The sequence below is a fragment of the Rutilus rutilus genome, assembly GCF_951802725.1.
Source record: "Rutilus rutilus genome assembly, chromosome: 9".
NCBI lineage: Eukaryota > Metazoa > Chordata > Actinopteri > Cypriniformes > Leuciscidae > Rutilus > Rutilus rutilus.
In genome coordinates, this window is record NC_140223.1 from 27,787,526 (window position 1) to 27,812,213 (window position 24,688).

At 39.5% G+C, this 24,688-nt stretch overlaps 1 protein-coding gene across 4 annotated transcripts in view; it reads right to left on the bottom strand.

Moving 5' to 3' along the window:
- nphs1 (NPHS1 adhesion molecule, nephrin) overlaps positions 1–22,031 on the bottom strand; it is a 119,014-nt gene extending 96,983 nt beyond the window's left edge. For 2 of the 4 annotated variants that reach the window (XM_084419147.1, XM_084419145.1), the window contains exons 1-4: positions 21,913–22,031; positions 19,922–20,107; positions 18,654–18,751; positions 17,310–17,403 (exon numbers count right to left, since the gene is read on the bottom strand). In XM_084419147.1, the coding sequence (XP_084275273.1) occupies positions 17,310–17,373 (64 nt within the window). In that variant the 5' untranslated portion in view covers positions 17,374–17,403; positions 18,654–18,751; positions 19,922–20,107; positions 21,913–22,031. Of the gene's footprint in view, positions 1–17,309; positions 17,404–17,522; positions 17,817–18,653; positions 18,752–19,921; positions 20,120–21,912 lie in introns of those variants that run through there. The other 2 variants (XM_084419146.1, XM_084419148.1) reach the window with 2 other exon arrangements.
- Positions 22,032–24,688: the final 2,657 nt, after the last annotated feature.

The following is a 24,688-nucleotide window of genomic DNA, read 5'->3' on the forward strand; positions in this document are numbered from 1 at the left end:
CACCCCGCCCCTCTGTTCTGTGCGTACACCGTTTCTAACACAATAACACAATAACCATAACGCGTTGTTTATTATAAACATGGGATTATGAATTATATTGAGAACGTCATACATAGAAAACATGCCGTAATGTACCCTGAGTGTAAACCGCATTCATCGTGAAGCGTGCAGCAAGCGATTTGCAAAGATTAATATAAATATTAATATAAAGGTTAATAAAACGTTACACTCACTCACTTCTTCTGGAGGTGCAGCAGGAACACGAATAGTTGGTACCGATCCTTTTTTCAGGAGCAGCTTCTTAGTAAAACCAGCTTTATACTGACCTCGTTTGTAAAGCAGTCTGGTGAAATGATTCGCGCAAACATGACAGCATTGATGTTGATCGTGGGGAATATTCCCTTTGAAAACAAAACTCAGCCACTGCGTCTTCAGCGGTTCGGATTTAGGAACATCAACATGACTGCTGTGTTCGTTATTACACCCAAGAACACCACAATCGCTTAGAAGCCATTCTACTCAGTGCTCCAGCTATCAGCAATGAACGCGCTGGTTGGCGCGGGCTATGATTGACAGCTCGCTCATGAGGGCGGGTCTGTGTTGAAACGCTGCTGTCACTCAACCATTGTGGGAGGGGCGTCGATTTTGTGACGTCACAAACTCGAACAGCTTGATTCAGGAGAGGGGGAAACATATAAGAAGATTAAAAAAAAACACTGGATGGATTTTTATCATTTTATGATGGTTGTGTACAGGCACTGCCAACACACATTTCAGTACAATCAACTTGTAAAAGTGCATGTACCATTATATGACCCCTTTAAAAGTACATGTGGCAGAGGGGGCGTGGTTTAGCGTGGTCTGTGAAGGAGGAACTGTTGGGAGATCAGCGTGATGTGAGTGGGGAATGAGGGTATGATTAACACCTGTGTCTAATTCCAGTAATTGGCATGGAGAGAGCGGATAAAAGCTGCAGGGTTCAAAGAGAGGAGAGAAGTCTGGGTCTCCATGCCACACCGCTGCAGCAACGCCGTCTGTTTTCCCGATTGTTCCTGTCTGTTTATTTACTTTTGCCTTCCCCAAGGCGAACGCGCTCTGTGCGCCATTTTGTTTTTCATTTTTTATTTCTAAAGTATTAATAAAGAGACCCAGCACTGCCGACCCTGTCCTCTTCCTTCATTCTGATTATTGAACAAACTACAGTACACATTTCAAGCTTTCTATATATGTCTCAGGTCTGAGAGGCAAGTAGGCTACCTCATACGCTGAGTTTCGGTTCATTTATGAGACGAGCTCCAGTTCATGCGCCGGCGCCTCCGTGTCGTGATTATCTATTTTCTAATATATTTACTTCTTGTTTATTAAATCCAGTCAATTGGTTGATGAAACATTGATTAAAATTAAGATACAATTAATACAAAACGAAATTAAATTTAAAGACAGGCTTTGTGCTGTTTGAGGTCTCTGTGAAAGTTTTAAAGCAGTATTTAGTGTCGCTTTCAGAGCGCTCACGTCCGTAACGGAGAACTGTCCCGTCTGTAACATTTTTTTTTTTTTTTTTTTTGAAATAAATTTCTAAATAAATGTGACTTATAGTCCAGTGAGACTTAGGCTTTTTCTTCCTCATGGCGCATTTTTTGACTGGAGCGACTTATAGTCCGGAAAATACGGTAAGTTATTTATTCTTTCTGTGCAGCCCGGTACCAAATGGCCCACGGACCGGTACCGGTCCTGCAGCTCGGGGGTTGGAGACCCCTGCTTTAGATTATTAAAATGTCCTTCAAAATTAGAAAAAAATATATATCTATATATTTTAAAGGGATAGTTCACCCAAAAATTTAAATTCTATCATTGTTTACTCACCCTCAAGTTGTTCCAAACCTGTATGAGTTTCTTTGTTCTGCTGAACACAAAGGAAGATATTTGGAAGAATGTTTGTAATCAACAGATCTCTGTCCCCATTGACTTCCATAGTAGGAAAAAAATATACTATGGAAGTCAATGGGGACCGAGATCTGTTTGGTTACAAACATTCTTCCAAATATCTTCCTTTGTGTTCAGCAGAACAAAGAAACTCATACAGGTTTGGAACAACTTGAGGGTGAGTAAACAATGATAGAATTTAAATTTTTGGGTGAACTATCCCTTTAAGATTTGTTTACTAAAAGATTATTTGGGGAACATTAAATTATTAACTCTCACAGTGATGGCAAGATCCATTTTTGGTTCCCCAAAGAACCTTTCAGTGAACAGTAAACAGGGCCATATTATTCTTAGTGTGAAGAACAATTTTTCCAGTATAAAGAATCTTTTGGCTAATAGAAAATTTCCACTGATGGTAAAGGTTCTTCATGGAGCCATCGATGCCAAATGTAAATGGACATTTTAAGAATTTTTCACCAAAAGGTTCTTTGGGAAACCCAAAATGGATCTTAAATGGATCAAAAAAAACCTTAAAAGGTTTTTTTTCTGGCCTTTTTGGAACTTGAAAACTCACTATGAATGGTTGAATGGCAAGAGCGGTCTTTGTTTTTTGGGTGAGCTATTCCTTTAAAGTGATATAAACGCTAGGTAGAAGGCATTCACACATTTCACGAGCCCCAGGCGTACTTGTTATGAAGGCGGCGTCAGACTTTTATCAGCCTTCTCTGATCCAATCGTGAAGCCAGCCTTCAAAGACCTCTTAGAGACCATGATTACTCGGACACTCTTTAGTGTGTAAAAGCAAATGTAGCGTGCACAAAAGGGTCAGCTATTTTAGGACGCGTTTTCTTGAAAGGCCACTCCCGAGAGCTCGGGCGTGACTTTTCAAACCCCAGCACCTCTTTTGAGCCAATGACAAGTATCCAGTGCATCTGGGCGCACTCGACTGCTCTCAGAAACCCGAACGACAGAAGCTGCAACTTCACATCAAGGCTGCATCAGTCACCTCACGTCAAACTTGAAGGGCACGATTGGACACAAGCGACAAGCCGAAAAACACATTAGCATAATGTTTACATAAATGAATACGTAAACACAGTGGCAAGATAATCAGCATGGCACATTTAAATGCTGCAGCCAGCCGTACTCGTGCGCTGAGAAGTCGCACTGCCTGAGAAGCTGCGATAGGAGAGGAAAGACATGTCAAACACGCACACCGGTCTGATTCCGACTCCTGATGCGGCACGTTGACGTCTTATTTAAACAAGATAATGACATGGGATTAGGCTGCAGCATAGAATCTGACTTTTAGTCTATATAGCGGGCAACTCTAAACTACAGCTCTGGAACAGAAAGTATCAACGCAATGCGATGTACAACAAAGCACTATTCTGCTCTACTTAAAGTCTAAATAAACACCACTTTGAGATTTTAATCACAACCTGTGTGTTTTTCATTCAAGGACTCAAAGGAGATATAACAGAATGAGATTTCAAAGTCTAGAACAAAGAAAAAAACAAAATATTTTTGCTCATATCTCCATCTGATTCGACAGTGAATGCCCGCTTTAGATTGACAGTTGAGTCATACATATAAAGTTATGCATAGACGAAAACACAGGTGGTTTAAAGGGTTAGTCCACCCAAAAATGAAAATTCTGTCAGTAATCACTCACCCTTATTGTTCCAACCCCGTAAGACCTTCGTTCATCTTCGGAACACAAATTAAGATGTAACCCCAGTAATGATACCCACTATATTACAGCTGGGGCCTGGGTAAGTATTCTTGTAATAATCACATGTATTCCATCCCCTTCAGCAGCAATAAAGACTATTGAATCAATAGCTTGTCTTACGAGTCTTTTTATGTATTTGAATGAGAAATGTAATAAATTAAAATAGGAAAATTCAAAACAATCTTTTGGAATAAAATGAAATGTCAAATTAAATAAGTTTAAAGGATTTACAATTTCAGAAAATAAACCAAACACTTATCTCACAAGTGTTAAACACCCTCACATGTATAACTGTTTAACTCAATAACACAGTCTTCAAATAGGTATTAAATGAACTACTCAGTAATTCAAATCAAAACTCACTTAAATGGGCCCACATTCACGCTCTCATTACCACACACACTCTACGTTGCAGACCTGATGGTTTCCCGAACGCGATGTGTCCCGCGATATGACAATGTCGATGACAGCGCGCGTGAGCGGCTGTCCCACTCTCCCGCGATGCAACAGAGGAACTCCGGGCTTTTCCGGTCACCCGGAGCGCTATCTGTTGTCACGACTTATCCCTCGTTGCCAGAGGAACTCCGGGCTTTTCCGGTCACCCGGAGCGCTATCTGGTTCGCCTCCCAAATGCGATGGGCTCGTTGCTCGCGCGAATCACCTCACGAGCGCATGGAGTGAAATCCAGGATGAATATCACAAATAATTGCTAAATAAAGTTCTTATCAGCAAAGCAACAATATTAATGACTGATTATGTCTGTATATACGGGATTATCGTGTGAAAATCCTAATATTTAGCTTTCGCAATCTTTTTCCTCGTCCGACTCGTCTCGTTTCTCCTTCCTCTCCCTATCCTTCAGCCACGCCCTTCCTCTCGTCAATTGCGTCATACGTCAGTACGTAAATCAGATATTAAACATTAAGTAATATTATATATAATTATATAACTATATACATACAGATGAAAAACTGTAAAGGCACAGACTAAATAAAATATACACATTATAATGTAAAATAAACATTACTTTCAAATTTAGTTTCTTTAGGCTCACCGGGCTACACCCTCCCCCTTCTAAATGTTTGAGGTCCTCATCAAACTTTTGGGACTTTACAGGTGTTTAATTCTTTTTCTCTCAGGTACTCTACTGCATTTATAGCAAGTAGCAAGAGGGTGGCACCACACAGTGTTACAATTACTTCTCCTACCCTCTGAAACAAAACTGCAGTGCACCGGCATACCACGGGTAATGGTATATATTGGGCGGTTTGTAGATTTACCTAACTCATCATAACTGAGTTTTACTACGGGCTTTATTTCTCTTTTAGACCTAATTTCTCTAGCAGGCTCCAGACCATTGGGATTATTTTCACCATCAGGTTCTTCAGGAAAAGGTAAGTTATTCCCTTCTACCACTGGAGTGTTAGGTCTGTTAACTTCTTGCGTTGTGTCATCATCATATCTTTCTCTTTCCAGAGTGTCACCCATCCTCTTCGACTCAGAATCTTTAACAAAGTGTATTATGTTCCCCTCACTGTTGTCACTTTTTGATTCACTCTCTACAGGAACAGACACTCTTCTTTCCTGTAGAACAGATCTCAAATTCTGGGACTCTGGTAATCTTCGAAGTTCTTCCATGGTTTCTAGAGGTATGTATGCATCAACATCCTCGCAATCTGAAGATAACTCATCCTCTTCATAACTTCCTTCCACAAGTACATCAGCTGGTCCTGCTTCATGGAGAGGAGTTTGTTGAAGAGTCTGGGACCTTGTCGCTGGTCTCTGAGGTACTTTCTTTTCCTCTGTCTCTTTTGGCATTCTTACCAGATATCCGATAGGCAGAAGATGATTTCTATGCAATGTCTTGACAATTCCCTTACCTTTCTCAGGTTTTACACGGTAGACAGGTAAGTTTGGCATCTTACTGACGACCACATACGGTAAGGAACTCCATTTGTTTCCCAGTTTGTTCTTTCCTGTGACTCCTAGATTTCTCAGTAGAACTCGATCTCCTTCTTCAAGTATTTGATCTCGAACTCTCTTATCATGAAGTCTTTTGTTCTTCTGGTGGCTCTTGTCTGCAGCATCTGAAGCTACTTGGTAGGCCCTTTTTAGGTCTGATCTTAGCTTAGATACATATTGCTGGTAATTTTCTGCTTCGCCTTCAGATGAGACAGAGAAACAGAGATCAATTGGGAGTCTTGCTTCTCGTCCAAACATGAGGACATAGGGGGAATATCCGGTTGCGTCGTTTCTTGTACAATTATAAGCATGTACTAGTTGACTGACATGCTGACTCCACTTTTGCTTCTGAGACTTGTCAAGAGTCCCAAGCATCGACAGCAAAGTTCGGTTGAACCGTTCTGGCTGTGGGTCCCCCTGAGGATGATATGGGGTCGTTCTTGACTTTTGAATCCCCAACATCTTCAGCAACTCATGGATTAACTTGCTTTCGAAGTCTCGTCCCTGATCCGAATGTATACGTGCTGGTAATCCGTAGTGAACAAAATACCTTTCACATAACACTTTGGCAACAGTGAGAGCTTTTTGGTCTTTCGTCGGAAAAGCTTGAGCGTACCTAGTGTAGTGATCAGTAACTACAAGGATGTTGAACACTCCTTTTGAATCCGGCTCCAAGGACAAGAAATCAATACAAACAAGATCCATGGGACCATTGCTGGTGATCTGCTTCAAAGGTGCAGCTCTTTGGGGTTGAGTCTTACGAAGAATACACTTTCCGCAGTTCTTCACATACTGGTCAATTTCCTTTGACATCCTCGGCCAATAGAAACGATCTTTTATCAAGGCAGTGGTCTTATCTACTCCTAGATGTCCAGTTTCATCATGCAGGGACTGTAAGACCATGGGTCGATACTTCTGCGGTAAAACAAGTTGAAGACACTCTTCATGGTGTTGTCTCTTTACAACCCGGAATAATAGTCCTCTCCTTACTACAAGTCTGGATCCTTCTTTCTGTAGTAGGTGTACTTCAGGATCTTTGTCCCTGGATAATGAAAACAACTGCCCTTTTTTCACAGCATGTCTCACTGGAGAAATAGCAAGGTCTTCGTCCTGAGCTTTTATTAAGTCATGGGAACTCAAATGCTTAAGGGAACCAACGTCTAGTCTGGTGGGAAATGCATAGCATTCAGGTATGACTTCAGGAGACACTCCCAACTGCTCTACACACTTTTGAGTGTTCGTCGTTTTGCACAGGGCCTGAATACCAGAAGGTGATATTTCTTGCCATTCTTGTTCTTCTGCAGTGGAAGAAAAGTTGCGCGACAGAGCATCAGCATCAATGTTGCTTTTTCCGGGTTTATACTGTATGTTGAAGTTGTATGTGGATAGCGCAGCTAACCACCGGTGACCAGCTGCATTGAGCTTTGCAGTGGTAAGTATGTAAGTAAGTGGGTTGTTGTCTGTTCTTACTGTAAATCGTGCACCATACAAGTAATCATGAAACTTGTCTACCACTGCCCACTTGAGTGCTAAAAACTCAAGTTGGTGGACAGGGTAACGCTGTTCAGATGCCTTCAGCTTGCGGCTGGCAAATGCTACTGGCCTTAAGCCTTCTGGGTACTCCTGGTTTAAAACTGCTCCCAACCCATTCAGGCTGGCGTCTACATGCAGAATGTAGGGCCTGGTTGAATCAGCAAATGCCAACACTGGTGCGTTAGTAAGACAATGGATGACCTTCTTGAATGCATCCGTACATTCTGCCGTCCACCTACCCCCAAAAGCTTCAGACTCCTTGTAGTACATCCCTTTGTTCTTTACTGCTCTCTTGCCATGCTGAGTAGGCGGATATCCCTTGGTAAGCTCAGTAAGGGGTCTGACTATAGCAGAGTAATTTGCTATAAAGCGCCTGTAGTACCCACAGAATCCCAGGAATGATCTGAGGGATTTCAAATCAGTGGGTTGCTTCCAATTGGTCACAGCTTCAACCTTTGCGGGATCAGTGGCAATACCCTTCTCAGAAATTATATGCCCCACATATTTGACCTGAGGTTGACAGAACTGGCACTTGTCAAGTGAAACTTTTAATCCACTTTCTTCAAGTCTATCTAAGACTTTTAGCAGACGTTCTTCATGTTCTTCTAGTGTCTTGCCGAACACTATGAGATCGTCCAAGTACACAAGTACTTCCAGCAGATTCATGTCCCCTACGGCCTTCTCCATTAATCTCTGGAACGTAGCAGGGGCTCCAGAGATTCCTTGTGGCATCCTTTCAAACTGATAGAACCCAAGCGGGCATATGAAAGCGGTCTTGTCCTTGTCTTCATCAGCCATCTGGATCTGATAGTACCCGCTTCGTAGATCTAAAACGGAAAACCATCTGCTGCCCGTAAGACAATCTAAAGCTTCATCAATCCTCGGCACGGTGTATTGATCTGGAATGGTTCTTGTGTTAAGAGTTCTATAGTCGATACACATGCGCACCGTTCCGTTCTTCTTCCTGGCCACAACAATGGGGGAAGCATATGCACTCCTGGACTCTTTGATGACTCCAGCAGCCAACAACTCATGAAGATGACGGCGTATGTCATCAATATCAGCAGGTGCTAGCCTACGGGATCTCTCTCGAAATGGGGTGCTGTCACTCAGGCGAATGTGGTGTTCCACTCCTTTAGCACATCCAACATCCCATTCATGGAGTGAAAAGACATTCGTTCTCTCCGACAGTTTTTGGGAAAGCCTATCCTTCCAATATTTTGGAATCGGTGAATCTCCAAAATTAAACAAGCATGGATCTACTGGTGATCCTCTTGCTGAATGATCTTTCTCCACAGTAGTGGCAACTTCAGTGGTGTACCCGTGCGCCACCACTGAACCCACTGGAATACAAACTTCTTTCTGCGATACATTTCTCAGTAGCACAGGAAATCGGTTCACTTGGATCGCTGATGAGGGAATGATAGTAGGCTTTACTAGAACCTCAGCAGGACTACTAGAGGTTGACGGTTGATCAACAACTAAGATGCTCTTGTCAATGGATTGCTTCAACTTGACTTTGCAGGTAGCTTTACACTCACTCCTTGGCGGAATACTGAGTGGACCTGGACCTGACCAGTGAATTTCAGCCACAGCATCTTCTGGGTTTGTCTGTTCTCCGGCTTCCATTTTGAACGTCTTTACTTTCTGAAGATTTACTGGCATTGTGCTAACAATGTCTACTCCAGCAGACTCTTTACAAAGCTGGGCTAACCGTTGGAACATACTGGCATTGGTACCAATGAGTAATGGAACCTGTTTGGGTCCAAGAGGCTCTGGACACACTAAAGCCAATACACTGATGGATTGTTGCACTCCTGTCAACTTCTCCGGAAATTGCAGCTCCACTTCCACATAGCCACGATATGGGAAACTGGAATCACTCAAGCCCCAGACAGCTAGTCCAGAAATGGGATGAATTGGAGTATCAGCCAGGTATTGGTTATACCATTCTTCAAAGATAATGGTTACCACAGATCCACTGTCCAGCAAAGCTTGACAAGGCGTACCATTTACCTTCACTGGAATAACAGAAGATGGTCCCACTAGTCCTTCAGGAATACTGATGGTTGGTTTGACTTGAACCGCGCTTCTCTTCACAGAACAGTTATGTTCCTCTTCGGGAGCCTCTTCATTCTTCTGTTTTCCTCTAGCTTTTCTCAGAGATTGAATGAGCTTTTGAATCACTTTCTTCTCATTTACAGGAGCTTTGCATTTTGAAGCAATGTGTCCATCACCTCCACACCTGTAGCAGAAGTAATCTTCTGAACTTTTAGAAGATCCAGGTACTTTTGATCGGGTGAACTTCACTGATGCTTGATTTCCATCTGAAGAAGTTTCTTTCTCCACTTTAGATGTTGGTTGTACAGCCATCACTTTCACTTGCTGTCTGAGTTTTTTCACTTCTTTCTTCAGAGCTTGTACCTCATAACTTTCATCAGCGAACTCTGAGGCTTGCTGGCTTTTATGTTTCTTTTCAGCAATCACATCATCCTTTGACTTAACAGTTAACTCTGCCACCATAATTCGTAAGTCTTTGATCTCAGTTGCAAGCTCTTGAAAGAATGGGTCTTTGATATTCTCACTTCCAACTTGCACTTGACGAACTGTTGGATTAGACTTTCGTCTTTCAGCTTCTCGTACCTCCTCTTCCCGAATCTCATGTAACAGATCTAGGAAATCAGGTGGGTTACTCTTTCGTTCCCTTAGCCGTAACTGAAGCAGCATGATGTCAGACTGGGTTGATCCTCTGATGAGCTGCTCCAGACGTGCTTTTCCAGCAGACTGGGCAGGTAGGCCTCCCCTTTGTACAACCCTGATCAAGATTTTCTCAAGTCTCCTCAGAAAATCCGACAAGCATTCTCCATGACGTTGCCGTAGTGCTCTGAACTTGAAATACAGATCTTCACCAGACTCTGAGCTTCCAAAAGCACTTTCAATAGCTGCTAGATACTCTTTTGGAGATGCTTCAGCATTGGTAAACCTTACCGCTTGGATAATCTCCAAGGCTGGTCCACGCAAACTCTCCACAATTCTTAACTTTTTTTCTTTTTCGGAACGATCACTTTCCTCAACCATGAGCATTGCTTGTTCCATCCAATTCTCTAAATTATCCTCTCCGCCCGGAATGGGAGTGATACCCGAAAAGGTCCTCAGCCGTCTAAAAGAACTGCTATCACTTTTGGTGGTTTTAGCAAGCAATTCACCAACCGCCCTGATGATAGACTCAGGCGTAGAAGCATTTAACAAGTTAGGTGAACTTGATCCTTGATGTTCTTCTCTTAGTCCTGATTCATCAGGTGCGACGAAACTTTCCCCTTCTCTATCTAAAGCATTACCCTCCATTCTGTTAGCACTCAGGATCCATGGGTCTGATCCATCAACAGGCAATACATCAAGAGGAAGTCTCTCTGTATGCACCTTCTCACGACATTCACAGAGCACTATCAGAGACTGTGATTCTTGGCTATACATCCGTCCTCTTACCCTGACTCTTCCAAGGGCTTTGATAGAATGCATAGTGTCTTCAATTTTAGCAACATCTGTCTCTTCTGGAATTCTACTCACAATGATGGCATAATCTGGATCAATGCCTTCACCTCGACACCAACTTTTCAAGTCAGGGACTGAGATAGAGGTCTGCAAATGAGCCATTGCTAGAGCTAAACTGTTTCTTGTTACTAGAATTACAAAAAAAAATTCTTTCTTTTTTTTTTTTTTTTTCTAGGCTAATGCTGCTGTATTAATAAGGGGAATGGATCCCAGCGGGGCCTCCAATTTATGTAACCCCAGTAATGATACCCACTATATTACAGCTGGGGCCTGGGTAAGTATTCTTGTAATAATCACATGTATTCCATCCCCTTCAGCAGCAATAAAGACTATTGAATCAATAGCTTGTCTTACGAGTCTTTTTATGTATTTGAATGAGAAATGTAATAAATTAAAATAGGAAAATTCAAAACAATCTTTTGGAATAAAATGAAATGTCAAATTAAATAAGTTTAAAGGATTTACAATTTCAGAAAATAAACCAAACACTTATCTCACAAGTGTTAAACACCCTCACATGTATAACTGTTTAACTCAATAACACAGTCTTCAAATAGGTATTAAATGAACTACTCAGTAATTCAAATCAAAACTCACTTAAATGGGCCCACATTCACGCTCTCATTACCACACACACTCTACGTTGCAGACCTGATGGTTTCCCGAACGCGATGTGTCCCGCGATATGACAATGTCGATGACAGCGCGCGTGAGCGGCTGTCCCACTCTCCCGCGATGCAACAGAGGAACTCCGGGCTTTTCCGGTCACCCGGAGCGCTATCTGTTGTCACGACTTATCCCTCGTTGCCAGAGGAACTCCGGGCTTTTCCGGTCACCCGGAGCGCTATCTGGTTCGCCTCCCAAATGCGATGGCTCGTTGCTCGCGCGAATCACCTCACGAGCGCATGGAGTGAAATCCAGGATGAATATCACAAATAATTGCTAAATAAAGTTCTTATCAGCAAAGCAACAATATTAATGACTGATTATGTCTGTATATACGGGATTATCGTGTGAAAATCCTAATATTTAGCTTTCGCAATCTTTTTCCTCGTCCGACTCGTCTCGTTTCTCCTTCCTCTCCCTATCCTTCAGCCACGCCCTTCCTCTCGTCAATTGCGTCATACGTCAGTACGTAAATCAGATATTAAACATTAAGTAATATTATATATAATTATATAACTATATACATACAGATGAAAAACTGTAAAGGCACAGACTAAATAAAATATACACATTATAATGTAAAATAAACATTACTTTCAAATTTAGTTTCTTTAGGCTCACCGGGCTACAAAGATATTTCAATTAAGATAGGAGAGCTGGCTCACTCCTTCATAGGCTTCTATGTAATCGATATCTGCCACCCCAGAAAAGTTAGTAAAGACATCTTTAAGATAGTCCAAGTGACTACAGTGAATTCAAAAAGTATTCTCGCCACTTGATAAACTTATGGTTGAGCTATTGGACTATTGTAAACATTGTCTTTACTAACTTTTCTGGGCTGGCAACTTTTGATCCCATAGAAGCCTATGGAGGAGTGAGACAGCTCTCAGATTTAATAAAAACTATCTTAATTTGTGTTCCGAAGATGAACGAAAGTCTTACGGGGTTGGAACAACATGAGGGTGAGTAATTATTGAATTTTCATTTTTTTAACCATTTAACACAACAATTTGAACGCTTTCGGCCTTGATTGGTCAGATCAGAGACTCACAAAAGTGCATGCCGGAGACTTGCATATTGCCAGACATTATATTCAAACATAATTAAGGCACTAGCAGTGTCTCATATTTCACATACTGCAATCTCATGCAATCTCCTTCGCTATAAAGCTTGTTGCACATTGCATACAGTATAAAAAGGTTGCAATTACAAGCAAACAATTGGATTTCTAATTATATTTACAAAGCAAATACTGGCACCTTTTTTATAAACTACTTCTGTGGTTTTCAATATGTAGAGGTTCAGCAGTTTTCAGTTGCGAATACCAAGCATGACAAAGTTTTCAGCAACAATAAATGGTCATCTACAAATATTAGGGTGTAATTACTGCGCAACATGACAATCACAGCCAATTAGAAGTTGTGAATTTTGTACCAATTAAATTCACAGTGGGCAGAGCTACACAGCGAATAGAAATTGAAACCAAAATTTTAAATTATAGTCACATTACATCGCCAGCTGCAGCTAAAACATTTAAATCAAATATTTTGATGAGGCCTTCACTATTTTAATGATCATTAGGTTTGAGAAGTATTTGTGGTGTATTTTATTCCTTTAATCTCTTTCTCTATTAAGGTATTTTATTTATGTACTGTATACTATCTTATTTGTATTTATTTTTTTATTGTACAGCACTTCCGTCTATACTCTGTGCTTTTAAAAATGCTTTACACATTTGGCTTTCATTTCTGGTTTTAAATAAATTAATTTAAATGTATTTTCTTTACTCTTCTTCCATCATTCTTCATAAAAATGCTATTTATTATTTTTCTTTATATCCTCTTGTCTTATAATACATAAGATGCATCCAAACACAGACATACAGACTACCACTCCTGTATAATGGCAACACAAATGTTGCACACACAGCAGATTATTTCCTTGGTGCCATGCAACAACATATGCTACCATCCAGTGCAAATTGAGCCTTGGCATACAGTACACGGATAACCAATTTCAACTCCACTAAACTTGATTGTTGGAGCCTTGATTGTTGGAGCTAAAAGCTAACAGCAGGATGGGTGAATAGAAGGAGGAAGGCCTGGTATTCTGTGTCAAAAGCTTCTCAGACCGAGGAGGATGAAGGCAAGTTGTAGCTCCACGCTGTGTCATGTGGTGTTAGACTCGCAAATTGTGTATATGGAGGCAGAAAGGGAAAAAGCAATCATTACAGTAAATTTCCGTGGCCATTTTTTTTATTCAGATGCAGAACCGGTGAGGGAGCATTTACCGCATATAGCTTTGAGAATAGAAGATTTGAACATTTGATCGTGGGCCAAATTGGCTAGATACACATTCAGTGTGACTGGCAGGAATTTATCTTATAAAAGAATTCCACCTCTTGTATGACAAAAATGCTTATATATACAGTATATATATGTAATTGTGACATAGGCTAAAAACATTTTTGGGCCCACCAACTCCGACCTGTCAGACGGAAACCAAGACCAAAACTGCTTTATTTCAGGAAATGGGGGGGAGACGCTGTATTTTTACAAATAATTAAACAGTGCTGTCAAGTTGATATTGTGACTTTATGAATGATCATATACTTGCATGTGTCATTATTTTATTAACAAAATCGAGCTCAAATGAAGCTTTTGATCAGCGGATGTCTGTTTGTGTCCGTGATTAGAACGGCTGCATCTAAGGCAGTAAGTGCATCGCATTACGTTTTCAACATCTTACAGGTTATGAACTTTATTGTAGCTGTAGCTTTGTAAGCACTCCATTTTTTCTGTCAGTTGGCCAAAATCTCAAAGATGAAGTGCTACGCGCAGGTTAAAGGGGTCATGAACTGGCTTTTAAAAAAAAATTATAATGTTGTCTGAGGTCAACTTATGACGTTCGCTTGGTTTTTACATTCAAAAACATCAAAATGAATAAAGTAATAGGTTATTTTCTACCCTGGTTTTGAGCCTAGCTCCTGAAACGTTCGGTTTTTATGGGCGTGCCGCATTGAAGACTTGGAAGTAAACGGCCACTGCTATGATTGGATAACAGTTTTGCATATTATAATGAGTTTCTTGTAAAGCGTGAATCGGTGGGCGGGGCTAAACAGGCAGTGTTGAAGTAGGCGTTGATCTTCTTCTGCGGAGGCGGTGTTTGATACCCTTTGACGTCATAGATCCCCACTTTGAAAAACCTGTCGTTCGCTGTGCCTGTTGTCAATAAAACTTTTATTGGACTAACAAGGAAGTTTTTAGTTCTGAAACTTACAGGATATTCTTATAGTATGATGACCTCTTATATGTCAAAAGCTCAAGGAAAATTTGATTTCTTAGTTCATCACCCCTTTAAGGCAGTATTGCCTATGATGACTTGACGGCAAAACTAAAACACTCTTCTTCGCTCCTCAAATACATCAACAAATTGCCTTTATATTGTTTCTTGATTAAGAAAATGCTATTCTTATTCAAACAACCAGTTCTTTATTTACCGCTGCTTTGCAAACAAGCAGTGACGCTCCGAACTGCGAGCAGCACTTCATTCAAGATTCAAAAAGTGGGTGGAGTTATGAGGTTTGACCGAGTCAATGGAGTTATGAGGTTAAGTCACAAGCTGTTTTTAATACTTTTCATTGGTTAAATATTTGCAAAAATCCACAGACAGACGTAAAGGGTGACCAATAGTAATGATTTATGATGAAATATGGAGATACAAGGTTTCTGCCCAACAGTGACAAACTATTTTAAGTGTAAAGTAATTATCTTAGCATTAGAATGAAATAATAACACAAATTTAACAATATTATTTGTAATTAGTGTTCCACTGCAATACTTTTTGTTTATCTTTGTAAACAAGCACTAGACACACAGCCTGAAATAAAAGATATTTTTTTTTGCACAGGAAAAAAGTTGAGGAGAAAAAGTAAAACTGCAACAACACTTCCTGATAATGATAAAATAAAATAAAATAAAAATAAGAAAATGTAAAAAATAATATCTCATTCCAACTCTTTCTGTTTATTTCTCTTTAATGTTAAATCTGTAAACTACTTTACATGATCAAATGCACCTTAGCTGAATTGTCAGATGAAAAGATTAGAGGAGAACCGGGGTGAAAGTAACGCGGGACGAAAGTAACAAAGCGATTTTCGCAGAGCCCTGACTATATTAGCATCTCAAGCTATGACAGCACGTTCAGTACGCAACCCTTGACGGAGCTGCCAAATATCACGTGATTTCATCATCGTTTCCCGCGGTTAGGTCCGGAAAGCGGTTTTCGAGTATGATAAATAAATTACTGAAGCGGTACTTTTTTCTAATTACAAGTTGTGTTTTTCGTTTCATGTGTCACACAGTAATGATCAATCTACAGGTTATTTAGTGCTGTAACACATCCTGAAGTTTTCCATGTCAGAATTTTTCATAAAAGTAAATCGGGTTTAAATATCAGAAGTTCCTGTCGGGACGAAAGTCCCACTACAGTGAAAACAAGTGTTTCTTTTGTCCCGCTGCTAATGTGGTGACTTTCTGTGTGTTGCAGCATTTATTAAAACATGTTTATGTCATATTATACCAACAGAATATGGCAAGAGTGAGGGTCAGAAAGACAGACAGAGTTCTGATTCAGCCAGATGTTTATGAGAGGGCGTTTAAAGTTTAAGTCACATTCTGTCACTGTTTTTTTCACTCAATCTATTTCCATTTACCCTAGTCACATTTAGGTTTTAGCCATACCTTGTAGCTTTTCCACCTCCACCTATGAATTTGCAGGGTTTCCATCCAGATGTTTTTATGCACATTTTAAATGTATGCATAAAAACAGCTGGATGGAAACATGACTATTGTTACATTATGTTGAGAATTGATATTATTCTAATTTAATTTAATTTTATAAAATGGATTGACATTGGCAATAAAAAAAATTCGTAAAAGTTTGTACTGTTGGGTTACTTTTGAAACATTTGATGAAACTGAAATTTGAAATGAAAATGTAAATTTTTTTTTTTTTTTGTAAAGATAAAGGCCAAAATATGTTTGCAGTTACATGTTAACAAGGTCATACTCAGGTATATCTAGGCTAATAAAAAACAAAAAACAAAACAAGAGTAACAAAAAATCTAGCTTGTTTTGTTGTGTTACTTTCGCCCCAAATGACAGGGTCGAAAGTAACATGAGCAGTCTTAAGTTCAAAGTGAAATCATACTGAAGTCGGTCTATCTTCTATTCTATTTCTGAAAATATATCTCTGTCTAAAACATCATCTTTTAAAATGATGTTTTTCTGAAAAATGGTACTTTCGCCACTGCTCTCCCCTACTTTAGGGAAAACGGATGTCACTTTTAACCCACATACATTTCAGGGCTATCTGTGAATGTGTCTGTGAATCTGTGAATACCATGGAACATTTTTGAAAGTGTAGTTTAGTTTAAGGCTAATGCAATGTCAATGGAAAAGCAGTTTAAATTTGCTTCTCCCAATTTTGCCAAACTTTTTTGTATTTGTACCTTTGGACACATACGCTTATGCTTTGATAAAGGACTATATTTATTCTATGTTGTTAACTGCAAAGCTATGGACAAGGTATTTGGTATAATGACTTGTAGGTTTCATTACAAAGTTTAGATTAAATACATGTGCATGGAAGCTTGTCATGGAATAAAAAAATTTAAAAAAGATAATTGTGACAGAATTTTGAGATATAAACTTGCAATTGCGAGTTATAAAGTCAGATTCTGAGGGGAAAAAAATACTTTTTCTCAAAATTGCCATTTTTTATCTTGCAATTCTGACTGTAAACCTTGCAATTGCTAGAAAAAAAGTAAGAACCTTTTTTTTATGTTTTATTCAGTGTTGGAAACAAGCTTCCATTAGTGTGATCAGGTAAATGCAAATAAGATAGCTGTATTTTGCCTTTCTGTTTCAAAATGTACCTTTGAAATCCATAAGGTGAAAAACCCAGGCACTTGACAGTACGAGTGAATACAAGAAGTCCATCTCCTCCGATCACTCACCAACAAAACAAATCTGTAAAAATAAGAAAAGAAAGGTACATTTAAAAAAGATGCACACACACATACACAGTTACTGCACTTAAGAAGGTCTAGGACATTACAATGACTTGATTTTTTTCCTCTCTTTTTTACCTTCACTCTCCATTGAAGCGCTCCCTCTGAATAAGTTCAAGTTTTCAGAGAGAACCTTAGGAACACTTCAAAGTGAAGCCCAGGGAGTGTTTCTATACTGCATGGAAAGAGCTCTCTCGGGTTCATGGCCATTACGACACGCTTTAGCCTCCTCCAGTACTCCCCATCTCTCTCTCTCAAAGCCAATAGCGCTTGCATTTCAAGTCAGGTTGCAATCTCTTCAAATTACCAACCACACTGGAACAAATAATAGTGATTTACTTAATTAAAAACTAAACATTTTCCCATCTAAATAAACAAAAGAAATTGAAAGCGCTGGCTCCTTGAGGCATCTCCCTCGGTCCATTAGTTGCAGTCCAATGGGCTTTGATAGGAATTAACTCACACTCAATTATCCTCTGTGCCCGCAAACAGTCCCAGACGCCAAAATGTGAATGTGCCGACTGCAATCTCCCTCCTCGCAATCGTGAATGGATGGAGGGCTTTCAACCGGAGAGTACGCAAGCTGTATTTAGACATTCTTTAAACATATCCCTTCATTTTCTCTGTCTGTCTTCTTTCGTCACATGCTCCCAGGGACGTTTTTAGCCTTTCATCAGTACTGGGGAACTGGCTGCCAGCGACCCTGTAAAAAGACTATACTAAACTATACTATACTATACTATACTATACTATTCAATACTTTGAGATTTTGTGAAAAGCATTTTTGCATATTCTTGAGTACTACGAATGGGTCTTTTCCAGGTAAGTACATTTTTGTAGGATTGCATTGTGTGATTTGTAGGATTGATGTGTCATCAAGCCAAACTGATTATTTCAGTTTATGTTGAAATATATTTATGCCTTCAGAAAGGTAACTGTTACTTTTGTAGTTTAATTCAATGCTCAAGTTTGCAGAACTACAAGGTGCTTTGATGCGGAAATGTCTGCATTCAAAATCATAACAGTTTGATATTTCAACGCATCCCCTTTTGCAAACAAAACATAGTGAAGAAAAAGAGCAGACTTGACCTTGTTCTTGGAAATTTCACTTCTTGAAAGAATGATTATGCTATTATGACAGCTTTAGGGAATATTTCATAACTCACATTTTTAAAGGTACACTGTTAAGTAAAATCAAAAATACAATACCGTTCAGTTTGGGGTCAGTAAAGGTGGTGGCAGTTTGGATCTATTCTGGCTGACATCTGGGGAATCTGGCACTGTTGTGGGCCAGTTATGGCTTATCTCTGGGGACATAGAAGAAGTTGTGAGTGAGTTTTGGTCTGCTTCCGGCATGGATCTGGTTTACTTTCGGCAAGTATCTTTTATATCGGCAAGTATCTCAGGCCATAACTCCATGTGGTGTGTGGGCCAAACTCACAGCCGAAATTCAACCAGATTCGGCCCAATACCAATTTGCTATCTGGGTAAGATTTTAATTAATGCATTAAATGGATAAAAATGTGATAGTAAACACTTTTGTAATGTTACATTACATCATAAATGTTTTAGTCAAGCAAATCATTAGCAAAGAATCCTGAAAAGAAATGTGTTCCATAAAAATATTAAGCAGAACTTATCATTATAATAATAAGAACTGTTTTTTTTGAGCATATATTATAATGGTTTCATCACAATAATAAAATTATAAACAAATTACAATATTTCACAATATCACTGTTTTTACAATATTCTTGATCAAATAAATTCAGTCCTGGTGAGCATAATACTGTAGATTTATTTCAAAAACATAAATATTACCGACCCCAAACTTTTGAATGGTAGAGAGAATATGTATATAGAGAGAAAGAATGAAAACAAAACATGTACAATAACTTCTTTTGTAGAATGCCCCAAATGGCTACTAGGCTACTGCAGGTCAGTATAATCACATCTTTCTACATTTCTTCACAGTGTATTAAGTAACCTTTGACCTCTTAAGCTCCTAAGCTTAACATCAAATTTAACTGGAGTATTTGGTGGGTGTGACCAGAGCTAACCAATGAAAACCCAGATATCAAATTCATAGGGCAAAAAAAAGATATTCATGACCTTATTCAATCATTTATAATATCAAATAGCTACTCATTTACCATTAACCACTAGCCACTTATCAGTCTTTCTACAGCCTCTGTAAGTTGCCTATACACAACGTGATCTCTGAATAAAAACTTTGGTTCCACAGAAACTATGTGAGTATGATTACTTTATTTGGGCTCATGGCCTAGTAACAAGAGTCTAGTGACACCCATGGATGTGTTGCTAACGCCTTTTTCTTTCGTATTCTAATGTTCCCTGAGTGTGCCGAGGAATAATCAAAAGAGAAACTCACACTTTTTGTACTGACTTTCACTGCTGTGCTAGTCACTGCTCGTTTGGAAAATTAACTTCTCTCTTCTTTTCTTTTTGACACAAACCTTATTTTTGTGCGTCTGAGGAAGGTGTCGGAAGTCTGTCAGGGAGATGCAATAAAGGTTCGGAGTTATAACCGGAGTCTGGAGCTCTTTTGAATGACTCAGTGGTTCCTGTCCAGGTCTTTAATGAGATGTTTTTCAGGCCTGTCTAACCTCCCTTTTCCTCCGTCTCCAAAGACAAACAAGTACCTTAATTGCAGGGGGAAAAAAAATCAACATGGCACAGGAAAAGGAAATTAATTAATGGTCTGTTTTTTTTAAATGTTTTTTAATGTTTTCATGTCTTGTCAAGTTGTGGTACTGCAACACTGGTATTAAATGTACCTGATCAGACAAGGAAATGTAAAAAAAAAAAAAAAAAAACAGAACTTGGGTTTAATTTACAATTAATCAAGATAATTTTCAGGTATGACTTTGAAAAGACCTGAAAAACAAAATGGACTAAAATTAGGCATAGAAACTGAAACAGTTAAATGTCAAACCATTCCTAATTAGCCGTTTTTGTATGTGTATAAAAGTTACATACATATATTTACACACACACACACACACACATATATACATATATATATATAGTGTCTTTTAGTATCATGTTTTTGTCCTATATGTAATATTGACACAATAATGTCTCAGAATAAGAATGACCTTTTCTCTTGTTAGATTGAACAGCTAATCTGTGCACATACAGGCTGCTCCATCGGCACGTCAATATGATTCCTGCATGCTGTCGTGGATGTCACTGCACTCAGTGACAAGTGATGCTTGTGTTGCAATTTGTTTACATCTCATATATGTCCTTGTCAATCTCCTTGTGTCTTCAGAAGAGTGAAAGTTAAAAGATATGAAATTCGATTCCCTGTGGGTACAAACCCAGCAGGGTTTCTGGCTGGGCCGGAGAGGCATCACAGACAGTGACCCTTTCAGGTACGTTTTGTGTTATTTATTTTTTTCTTTTCTCATTACATCATCAAACAACCCTACACTCAAGCCTGTACCTATTTTATGCAAAAACAGCATGAAATATCCCAATGTGCAGAAAATGAGATCGACTCTCTGCTTTCCGACTGGGACATGCAGATGTTTTTGCAAATTTTAAAACCAGTTTCATAACCAGCATCTCCTGGGTTGGTAGAGCTCAGTTATACACACTACGGTTAAAAATTTTTGGGTTGTAAGAATATTTAATGTTTTTGAAAGACGTTTCTTAAAATCACTCAGGTGGCATTTATTCGATATACAGCAAAAACAGTAATATTGTGAAATATCATAATGATTTAAAACAATTGTTTTCTATTTAAATGTATTTTAAAATGTAATTTATTCCTGTGATGATTTTTTACCATTACTCAAACTTTAACCATTACCAAGCCATAACCAACTTACAATAAAAATGTAAAACATTTACAACACATTTTTTTTATTTGAAATAGAAATAGAATTAGTTGAATTAATTAAATAAGATTTGTAATACTGTACAAATATTAATTATTAAAGGAATTAACTTCATTACAGTAGATTCACCTATCGTTTAATTTCTACATCTGTTTAAAAAAATGCCATCTTGGTGACAAATATGAACACTGTAATGAACACAAAAATACTCAGACAGGAAGTCATCAACAGATTCCGGGATTATTCTGGTAAAAGGGAAGAATTTTAAGGCCACTAATGGATTTCACCCACTTTTAGCTTCCTGAGGCAGCAGCGCTATTAAAATGCTCTTTGTTTTGACTCTTTGTCATACCGTTTCAACTTAGTATCGCAGCTTCCACACAGAAACACTTCTCCGTCTCTCCCTCATCCATCCCCTTGACACAGAAGTCAACTTAAAACTGACAAGGGAGAGAGAGCGAGATAACGGCCTTCTTTCAAGCCTCCATCTCCTCACTCTTCCTTGTCTTAAAGCCAAAAGAGAGATGGGGAAAAGAGGAACCGTATAAAAAAGGTGTCTTTGAGCGTGATAAAACACTTGCATATGAGAGAACGCAGCTTACCTGTTGAGCTTCACCGCTCGCCTTTGTCTCGGCTCATGTGGAGGTTCTTCTCTGAAGACGTTCACCAGCTCTGGTGAAGAAATGCCAGTGGGGCTCCCCTACACACATTCCTCTCGTCCTGACGGTTTCTTAACAACCTGACAGCATTGGAGGAGTGATACGAGGGAGGATGAGTAAATGGAAATGAGATGAGCAAACTGCTGACTGTAAAAAAGCAGAGGAACACTTGTAAAGTGGCACTGCATCTGTCCTTTCACCTCATCATATTCGGCCATTAGCGAGCATTTAATGAGCTTTAAACTACAGAAGGGTGCTACCACAGGACACGGCCTTTCAAATGGACTACATATAGAACAACAGTGCCGCTTTTTTCCTTTTCTAATTCATTTCTTGTTCTTTTTCGCTCTGTTTGTATGTTGAGGGACCCTGGTACCCTTGTCGACACTGAAGTGAACGCTGCAGTTTCCACAGCGACCAGTTTTGTAACATTTATGCTCATGCATAATAAATACTGCACAGTCTATTCACTTTATTTTATATACTGAACACTCCTTAGGGGCCCTTGGTTCTCTCACTGCGCACAGCAACAGATTTTACACAGAATTCATTTTCCACAACTGAATATTTGATTGTCTGCTGAAAATCGTTGTTGTTTTTTTCCCCGTCTACAGTTTTTCTATTTTTTTGTTATTATTATATGCCACCTAATGGATACCCGAGACATGGATTTACTCACTGGTGACGCCACCAAGAAAAAGCAGTTGGAATTTTGAGTGATTCTAGACAATGGATAAAGATTTTTCTTCTTTAGGAAAATCTATACTTATAAACACAGGACAAGGGTCAATAGCCATGGCTCGTATCATCATCTTCTGCAGAATGTAGCATTTGCGGGCATTCAGGGACACTGTTTCTCTACACAATGGATATGCATTATAGTGGTTATATAAAGAAACTGTATATCTCATAATAACTATAAGTTTCTCTAAGTTATATAGATGTATCCTTCACTGCCTGTTATATCCCACAATCCTATGCGTTCCAGCACCTCACTCGGATCCCAGTCACTTCTAATCACAGCCACCTATTATCAATCACCGCACTCAAACACTCCTGCATTTACAGTAAACACACTCCCTGCACTCTGTCATTTGTCTGGTCTCAACTTGGGACTATGGATTACTTACCTGTATTCCTTACCTGCAAATATTACCTCCTGTTTCCTTGCTCCTGGAGATCGGCGTAAGTACACTTAGGGCATATCCGAATTCACTTTTGCTAGTTTAATGACGGGAAAAATGGTCGGCGCGCCTGGCGCAGAGTCTAAAAGGTTTGTCCTTATTCTCTTAATGAGTAATGGGTGTGTTTTGGGCGTAACGTGCAATAAACCAATCAAAGTCTTATTTCCCATTCCCTTTAAAAGCCAGTTGCGCTCACCCCACGGCGGGTTGCTATTTACATGGCGGAATTTGCAAGCGGAACGCGTCTCCAGAGAGGAAACGGATCTGCTCGTGAGCGAGCTTAAAAGGCGCAAGCAGACCATCTACGGGACAAGCCGGATTCCACCATATCTTTATGTACACAATAATAATCTTTTACATTGTAATCCTTTATTTTTAATATTTGGCATGTTTGTGTGCATGCTGTTGCGCATCCCTGTGTGTGTAATGAGCAGAGTGTACACGAGTTGTGGACCCGCATATAGGCGCATATTACTAACGCACTCTTTACATAAAAAAATATATATATATTGCGCCATTGACTTAAGACCAGGTTTTTGTTGGTCAATGGCGCAGTCTATTTCTGTTGCCTCAAAATGCCTACGCACCAACAATGCGCCTGAACACAGCTCGTTTTCAGACCAGCACGCCCATGGGCGCACAAATGGGCGCAAATGCATTTGCTATTTAAACAACGCGAAGGTTATCAAGAGAAGAGATAACCAAGAGAAGATTGGTCTTACAAGATAAGGTTATCAAGGCCATTAGTTTTGTTCGATGATCAAATCCTCACAACAACTACATACAACATTTTTTTTTTATTCTCTAGATCTATTAACTATTAAGATCCATCTTTCATAAAAGACATTTATTCCTACAAGGTCTCACATAAAAGCGTTTTCACTGTATCTGGGAGATTTGAGAAGTGCATTGAATCTGAATGTGTAAAGGGTAAGAAGTAAAGTTCAGTCACAAGAGACAGATCATAGATTTAAGCTGAACTCTAACACCCTGGGTGTAGTGTTCTTATAACAGTTTGTGCCTCTATCAAGGCCGCGGCCTTCAACACACACAGATCTACATGCACGCATACAACCGACACACACAGTGAGACGTGCTTTATAAGTGGAAGGAGGCATGGGGTAGGTGCTTCATAGAGAGCTGGAGAGACAGATGTGAACAGCTGGGGCCTGTTGCTCAGTCATTATGTAGAGTGGCCCCCAGGCACAGGTTAATATGTATACACACACCCAAACACACACACACACATATGCAAATGCAGGCACATGCATTGCACAACAGCATAAAAACCTTACTAATCAACTTGCACTCAGTCTCAGTGAAAATATAAAACTAAAATGGAAAAAATGTCTTTGTCTTTAAAGGGGTTCTTAACCACTGGCAAAATGGGCTTTCAGTAGAACGTGGCTGCCTATGCAGTAGAAAGGCGGGGAAAATGTTTAAATCTGTGCTACCTGACTAGAGAAAAGAGAGGAAAAGGGCTGTAGTCTTCCCTTTTGCCAAATAGGTAGGAAAACTTCAACAGCCATAATGCA